Here is an 8,958-nt window from a genome sequence, read left to right on the forward strand (position 1 = left end):
AAAAGTGAACTGTACCGAGCCGTACCATGCAGTGGAAAAGTGCCAAAAGTAACTAGAAACTTCTGAAAAGTTTGGGGTTTACAAAATGTTTTAAAGCTTTTATTTTTTAAAGTCTCATGCTCATCAAGCATTTTGAAATGAATATTATGAAATATTAAACAATTACATTTAAAATAAAACACATTTTTATATATATTTTAAAATAATTTATTCTTGTGATGGCAAAGCTAAATTTTCAGCAGCCCTTACTCTAGTCCTCAGTGTCACATGATCCTTCAGAAATCATTCTAATATGCTGATTTGCTGCTCCAGAAACATTTCTCATTATTATCAATGCTGCAAACAGTGGTGCTGCTTAATATTTTTGTGGAAACAATATATTTTTTTCAGGATTCTTTTTTAAAATTATAAATCTATTTACTATCACTTTTTTATAAAAGCATTTTATTAAAAATTTTTCAATAAAAGAATTGATTTCTTTCAAACAAACAAATAACGCTATCTGACAACAAACCTTTGAACATGTCTTAAAGGGGTCATATGATGCGATTTCAATTTTTCCTTTCTCTTTGGAGTGTTACAAGCTCTTGGTGCATAAAGAAGATCTGTAAAGTTGCAAAGACTAAAGTCTCAAATCCAAAGAGATAATCTTTATAAAAGTTAAGAGTCAGCCACACCTACCTAAAACGGCTCGTTCTAACACGCCCCCACATATCTACGTCACTGTGTGGGAAGATTTGCATAACGCTATCAAATGTTCACGCAAAGAAAGGCGGCGTAACTTTTATTCTCGCTGTAGTATTGTTGCCGCCGCCGCCATGTCGTGAAGGCGCTATGTTTCATTGTGAAAGCGAAACTACTTTGTTTGGCCTTCCAAAAGAGGACGATATCCGCTTCCTCATGCCTGGAGCTGATCCGTGCTGGTAACTGAGGAAATACATCAACATCGCGCTGTGCATCGCCGGATCGGCTTTCACCGTGGACAAAGCGGAGTCCAGCCCGCTAGTATTGTTGCCGCCGCCGCCATGTCGTGAAGGCGCTATGTTTCATTGTGAAAGCGAAACTACTTTGTTTGGCCTTCCAAAAGAGGACGATATCCGCTTCCTCATGCCTGGAGCTGATCCGTGCTGTTTGCTGAGGAAAAACATAAACTTCGCACTGTCAATCGCCGGATCAGCTTTCACCGTGGACGAAGCAGAGTCCAGCCCAGGGTCGTCACATGTGGTTGCCGCAAGCCTCCTTTGTCGAATCCGCTGGGCGCCGTTCACTCAAGCCTCTGTGTGTTTCGTTGTGAAAGCGAAACTACTTAGTTTGGTCTTCCAAAAGAGGACATGACTACAAATTAATGTGTTTTTTGAACCTTAAACCGCATAAACACATTGCATTACACCAAATACACAAAATAATGTTCTTTTTAGCAACATCATATGACCCCTTTAAGCTTTAAGAGTTCAGTTCAGTCTTCGTACAAACATTTGATTCATTGAAATGAGTCATTCAGAGTGCACACTCACTCCACCCACTGAAGCCTGGGGTCACAAACTCCAGAGGGGGGAACTGAAAATGGCTTCTTAGTGTCCACTGTCTCTTTAAGGAACACCCCATGAGGAGGAAAAAAAAGGAGAGGACAAAAAAATGTATATCGGGAGAAATCTGTGACCACAAGCGCAAAATGAATCAATGGAGAGGCATTGTTTTGTGTGCACCACAGAGATCCTGTGGAAAACAAACCTCCTTTCTGCTTCCTCTGCTGATGCTGGTTGGCCCAGAACCGATACAGTGTGGGCCCAGAGCCAGATCAACCAGCTCCACCGCTTCAGCAAAGCTGCCGGTCTCAGACGCCCAACTGCGACGCACAATGAATCAAACAAAAAGTACGGCGACACCTCATTTCCCCCTCACTGAGAGTCTCATTCAACGCCATAACTGACGGAAAAAGACAACTAGAACAGAAAAACGTTGGCCTGAGTCCAGAGTTTTGTCACGTTTTATCTTAAAGTGTAAAAGTACCTTTAAAAAACACCAAAGTTTGTTAAAGTACATTATCTGCAATCAATTTATCTAGAATTACCCATATAGCAAGCTCCCAAAAAACAGCAAAATCTTACACCAAATCAGTCGTTATATACAGAAAAAAACAGCACTAAAAACAGCCGTTCTTATTATAGCTGGTGTCAAATCATAAATCCCAGTAGGGTCAGAGTCAAGCGGTTGAACGTGGCACACAGTTACGATACGATGCTTTTGGGAGATCCACACATGAATAGCACAGTTGCATCACACAGTTGAGTTGGCTGGCAGGTTTGGGATGAGACCACTGTGATAGCGGAAGCTAAACAAATTTTTGTCCCATGTGAGAGGCTGGTTTGTACTTGTTCACATTACATGAGCCTCACTGCACACCTCCACACAGTCAACTGTGTGCATAATTCAGATGAGCTGCCAGACAGATATTAAATGCCTGCTGTCTGCCATGTCCTTAAGTGAAGCTGTTTCTTATCAGATTGATCTGAGAAAACAACTGCCCTGGGCCACAGACATCCTCTGAGTTATAGTGCTCCATATCTCGGTGTACATGTGACCATCATAGTTGCTCCACATCTTCATTCACTATCTTATTTAATCCTACTGACTAAACAGAAAGATATAACACACAAAGATGCTTTTATCTTGGATATGCAGTGCAGATGAGCCACAAACTCAAGCCTAAATGCTTGCAAATCAATTTGTGAGAGAGCAAGTAATAAACAGAACATCACAGGTTCAATAAAAATTACATTTTTGTGACATATTGTCTTAAGAGAAGATTATTATATATTGATTAAGAGAAAATAATTGACTCCTCTCGAAGTTATAAAAAAAACAAAAAAATCAGCAGATTTACAAAGAAAATGTAAATGGACTAGGCAATCCGTGATGACATATCAAATACTGTTTAAGCCTCTACTCCATTTCATGTGAGATTACTACATTATCTCTACAGCCCTTTAAGAGCACTATTCATTCAAAGCACACCATTAGTATGTAGTGTGAGTTTTTAAATGCTTAGCTTGCAGTCTCTGAGCTCACGGTGTCCCACACAACAATACAGGTGCATCTCAATAAATTAGAATGTCGTGGAAAAGTTCATTTATTTCAGTAATTCAACTCAAATTGTGAAACTCGTGTATTAAATAAATTCAATGCACACAGACTGAAGTAGTTTAAGTCTTTGGTTCTTTTAATTGTGATGATTTTGGCTCACATTTAACAAAAACCCACCAACTCACTATCTCAACAAATTAGAATACTCCATAAGACCAATAAAAAAACCAAAGACTTAAACTACTTCAGTCTGTGTGCATTGAATTTATTTAATACACGAGTTTCACAATTTGAGTTGAATTACTGAAATAAATGAACTTTTCCACGACATTCTAATTTATTGAGATGCACATGTATTGTAATGATTCAAAAAAGATAAATCCCTCTCTGGCCAATTGAAAATTTGTTTTAAAGGGGTCATGAACTGAGAAATCCAAATTCCCTTGATCTTTTGACATATAAAAGGTCATTGCACTATAAAAAATCCTGTGAGTTTCAGAACTCAAAACTTCCTCGTTAAGTCTATAATCAGCTTATATTGAAGCCAATATGCCAAAACAGGTTAAGGAATGTGCCACTTCATGACAAAATAGTGTGGCTAAACACCACCTCTGCAGAAGAAGATGCTTCTAATTCATTTGAAACGCCTGCTTCTACATCGCTGCCTGTTTAGCCCCGCCCACCGATTCACACATGTAGTGTAAATAACGAGAGGCAAACACAGGTCAAAACGTTGAAGATGGCTCCAAAGACAACAAAACACTGTGCAGTGCCAAGTTGTGGAAAAACAGTCTTTGCATTGCCTTCCTTCATTCCAACATTAGGAAAGAGTGGATGAACTTTATTTTTAATTAAGTTTCAGACCGCATTAGTAAGAACTTGGTCCTTTTTTTACTTCATTTTACCGTGGATTCGTATACAAACAAGGCACAATTTGACGCAGGATTTTCAACTAAAAGACGATGCTGTGTCGACTATATTGGATCCGACAGTAATGTTGCAACACACAAGTGTGAGTTTTTATTACGTGGTCACTATTGGTTTGTATGTTATTACACTTCATTTGATGTGTACCGAGTATTTATGCGTTTTTAACCTAAAACACAGCAGCATCCATCTGTGTAGGATGTACGCTGTCAAACATACACAACTGTTAGCAGATCATAGCAGTGGGCATTTACTTCCGAGTCTACAATCTGTCAAGCCTCAAACAGAGCGGTCTGATGAGGGGGGCCAAAACAGGACAGAAAATGGTCTATTACTTCTAAATTATGTTTTTTGATGTAAAAATCTTGATAACATTATAAGTGGACCTCAGAGAACAGTACAAAATAAAAAACAAAGGCAGTTCATGACCCCTTTAATGCATCCTTGCTGAATAAGAGTATTAATTTATTCTAAAAAGAAAGAAAGAAAGAAAGAAAGAAAGAAAGAAAGAAAGAAAAAAGAAAGAAAAGTATCTTACTGACCCCAAACTTTTGAATGGTTGTGTATGTGTTGGCATGAGATTACTGTAATAGTCTGTGTAATGTTACATGAACTCTTCACGTCATGACCATGTAAATCCTGTAAAGCTTTCACGTGAAAGGGAATACTAGAAAGGGATGTGATGTAACAATCTGCAAAGCAAGGTTTATATGTAACAAACATCAGTAATACACAACCAGATCATAAACCTCAAAACGCACACCCATACCCAGTTTTTTCTTACTCAATCTGAAGGAAATTATATTAATGAATGCAAAATATATTGAAAAGGACCTGAAGTGCTGATGCAATGTCATGAAATAAAGATCAAAATATATTGAAAAGGACCTGAAGTGCTGATGCAATGTCATGAAATAAAGATCAATACATAATTGTATCGGCACAGCCATAACTTTTTCCGCCAGACTTTCACTGTTGTAATGATGAAACACTGATCATCCCACCCTATGACATAATCCTATAGTCTAACAAACATCTTCACTGCAGCATGTGTCTGTGAACTCTGGCTTTGTATGATTTTAGGGGAGTATGAGCCAGACTATTGCATCTAAAAAGCTCATGGGGCTGTACATTAATTTGTTTTCAAGAGCTCTAGAAATCAGAAAAATAAGGGTAGAGGGAACATCCTTTTTTTGATTGTCAGTCATTTTCAGCATACCATCTGAAATGCCTGTGTTTGTAACCAAGACGAATAGACAAACAACATGACAGTGAGCCCCAGCTGTGTCGTGCAAACACGCTGAACTACGGGTGGGACCGTTTGATTTGGGTCTGGTATAAATCATTGATTTGTCATCCATGACTGACATTGTACAATCCATTTGACCACCTGCATTTCTGTTTCAACCACACTGTTATGCCATGCAATAACAATGGCTTTTAAAACTACAGTATGTTTGAGGAGGAGGAGTCCGAGCTCACCGTTTCGCTGAGGAGGTCCTCTGCCCATCTGCTGGTTCTTGCCAAAAGGATCCTGTGGGTTTGGGCTCATGGCGCTGGTGTGCAGAGCTGAGTCAGAGTTTGTTCTGTGGCAGAAGGAGAGAGGAAGAAAGGAGGAAAACAGCTCGGTCAGTGAGCCACCAAAAAAACTGCTGAGCCGAGCCATGCCAACATGACCCTTTGCCCTCGCTCACTGCCTTCATCAAGCAACTACACATGAAGAGAGCACTCTCAAGAGCACCTTACTGTACTCCTGTGCTTCTCTCTGCTTTATCAGGTCTGACCTTTAAACCATTATCAAGTGACGTAAAAAAAAAAAATTTGTAGAGGAAAAGTTCAAGGGTGAAGTCACTCTACATCACAATAATGAGTGAGGTAAAGGGGGGAAAAACAGATTAGTAGAAATAAAGATCCATGGTTTGGATTAGTTTGGTACAGTGACATATTAGTTTACGTAGAATAGCCGGCTGAGTAGAGAAACAGCACCTGTGATTGGCTTGAAATCATTCTGTTTGTATGAAGACTTGATCAAGAAACAGTTTTAATCAAATCTAAGGATAACAAGCTGAGAAAAGGAGATCTGCAGGGGATGACAGAAAGAAGAAAAAAAAAAGACAGGTCCAAAGGAGATCTGTGAGAGAGAAACTTGAAAGTCAAAGGTCACCTGTTAAGCTGTGATAATAATCTAAATCCAGGTCGTTTCTCTTCGGTCCATGGCGGTTGCTCCCTTTAGAAATGGAAACAGTCACGTGTTAATCACTACTGTACTGAGCCTGTAGCCCTGGCTCAGGGGTTAGTACAGCAGGACGAGCAAGCGAGAGAGACAAAGAGAGAAGAGAGCGAGCAGGGTGGAAATTCCTCTGTGACACCTTCAAGAAAACAAAAACAGAGGTGTAGAAATCAGAGCCTATTCCCCCAGGTTAGTCTAATACTGTGCAGCACTGATTTACTGCTTCAATTAGATTAGAGCTGCCACGTCTGAGAGCAAACAAAAGTGCTATAATATCTTCAATGATTAATGAAGCAAAAGAAACACGCAGGCAACACCTCAGCAGAGCAACAACACTGGCAATTCAGGATATAGACTCAACCAAATAAACAAATACATCTTACTGGCCACAAACGCAATCGACAAGAATAAAAACCTTAATCTTTGTGACAGCCACGCAATTCAGAGACTATTTCTAAATGAAATGCGACCAGAACTTGACTGTGGAACTTGCTTTCATGACGCCTGGGCATTGCTATGTGGTTGCTAGGGTAAAGCATGGTGCTTTCAACAGAAAGGTCATGCGTCAGGGAACACATACAGTGGTGTGAAAAAGTGTTGGCCCCCTTCCTGATTTCTTATTTTTTTGCATGTTTGTCACACTTTAATGTTTCAGATCATCAAACAAATTCTGTTAACTTCTAACTAATTAAATAAAACTACCGTTCAAAATGTTGGTGTTCCTAAGTGTTTTTTTTAATACTTCTATTTAGTTTTTAATTTGATCAAAGTTAACAGTAAAGACATTTGGAAGGTTACTAATTAGGGCTGTCAAATCGATTAATCGCATCCAAAATAAAAGTCTGTGTTTAGATAATATATGTGTGTGTACTGTGTTTATTTATATGTATATATAAATGCACACATATATTTAAGAAACATTTACGTGTGTATATATTTTTATATTTATATTTATATATGACTTGTAATATATATAAATTCATATATTTCTTAAAGATATATAATGTATGTGCGTGTATTTATATATACATATAAATATACACAGTACACACACACACTATTATGTAAACAGACATTTATTTTGGATGCGAATCATGCGATTAATCGATTTGATAGCCCTTTTACTCCGCTTTCTATTCATCAAACAAGACGAAAAAAGTATCTTAAAAATTTTAAGCAAAACAACTCTACATTGATAATAAGAAAAGTTTCTTGGGCACTAAATCAGCATATTAAAATGATTTCTGAAGGATCATGTGACACTGAAAATTCAGCTTTGGCATCATTGTAAAATAATATTTTTACTGCATTTTTGATCAAATAAATGTCACTTTGGTAAGCATAACAGACTTCTTTTAAAAAAATATTGAAAAATCGTCCTGACCCCAAACTTTTAAACTGCAGTGTATGTGAAGCTAACAAAATATTTCTATCTGTAACCACTGATATAATAACTCCGCTATTTCATTACTCATGGCGAGTAATAACATATGGCAAGTGTGGCAAGAGCACAAAACTAGACATGGGTGTATAATGATCCATGTTCACAGTGTAGATGCACAAGCAGTCCAGCAGATGTAGCCTGTGCACGCTGCTGTATGCCAGAACAGGGAAGCTGGTTCCCACTAAGAGGGTTAATATATTCCTATCACTAAGACAATAAAGAGAAATAATAAACAGATTTCCTGTAGCCGCTCTACTGACGGAGAGGCTACAGTATGCCAGACCACACTAGGGTGATGTAATACTCCACCAATACACTGCAGCCAGTGCGGGAAAAGAAAAGATACTCCTTGTAACAACAGAAAATGGCCTTCCTTCACATTTTCCTGTAAAGCTGGTCTGCACCCCGGTTTTAAAGTTTATTAAGGCTTAGCTGCATAAAGTCAGTGCCTGTCGAACACCCATGATGGAGAGATATTTAATATTTCAAATGCATATACAATTTCCATCCATTTTGAATTTCACTGTTTTAACAAACGAATAAACATATGATGCATTGTCAGTTATGCATAAATGTTTATTAGTTGATTATTAACTAATTGCACAATTAGATTTTATGTCTTTAAATCAGATTTTCAAAATGCATTTATTCGGATTGCTTAGAATCAGCATAAATATATTTTATCTAAAAAAATTAATTTATTCAGTTAAAAAGTATGAACATGGATAAAATATGGCTAACTGTGGAACACGCAATATTCATTTAGTTCAAATGTATGACACTCAAACTAATACATTTTTTGAAGATAAATATATTCACCTGGTAAATGTATTTTTGTATTTTAAACATTCAGGACTGCTACAGAAATGAATGTTTGACTCACAAATACGCATCACTTAATGTCTATTAGTTATGTTAAAGGGATAGTTCACCCAAAAATTAAAATTGTCAGCATTTACGGACAATTAAAAAAAAAAGTTGTTTGCGACTTTTTCACAATTCTGACATTTTTTCTTGCAACTGCGATTTTAAATCTTACAATTCAGAATTTTTTCTCAGAATTGCGTGATACAAACTCGCAATAGTGAGTAATAAAGTCAGTAGGGTTGGGCGATGTCTACAAAATTGGCATCCGACGATGTCTACAGTGAAACATCGCGATGGACGATAACATCGTCCGGGGGGGGCGTGGTCTAGGTGGTGTGTCCGAAGCGTGAATCCGTATTCAGAAAGGCACGGAAACCAAATAACGTTTGTTAACGGTTGCCTGTTA

General features: G+C 37.8%; 1 protein-coding gene across 1 annotated transcript in view; it reads right to left on the reverse strand.

Moving 5' to 3' along the window:
- LOC107730226 (CREB-regulated transcription coactivator 3-like) overlaps positions 1-8,958 on the reverse strand; it is a 49,351-nt gene that overhangs the window by 9,705 nt on the left and 30,688 nt on the right. The window contains exons 5-7 of the mRNA XM_016540984.1: positions 6,176-6,238; positions 5,406-5,597; positions 1,732-1,846 (exon numbers count right to left, since the gene is read on the reverse strand). Of these exons, the coding sequence (XP_016396470.1) occupies positions 1,732-1,846; positions 5,406-5,597; positions 6,176-6,238 (370 nt within the window). The remainder of the gene's footprint in view (positions 1-1,731; positions 1,847-5,405; positions 5,598-6,175; positions 6,239-8,958) is intronic.

Source organism: Sinocyclocheilus rhinocerous, unplaced genomic scaffold (genome assembly GCF_001515625.1).
Source record: "Sinocyclocheilus rhinocerous isolate Xijiao unplaced genomic scaffold, SAMN03320098_v1.1 scaffold368, whole genome shotgun sequence".
In the NCBI taxonomy this organism is placed as follows: domain Eukaryota; kingdom Metazoa; phylum Chordata; class Actinopteri; order Cypriniformes; family Cyprinidae; genus Sinocyclocheilus; species Sinocyclocheilus rhinocerous.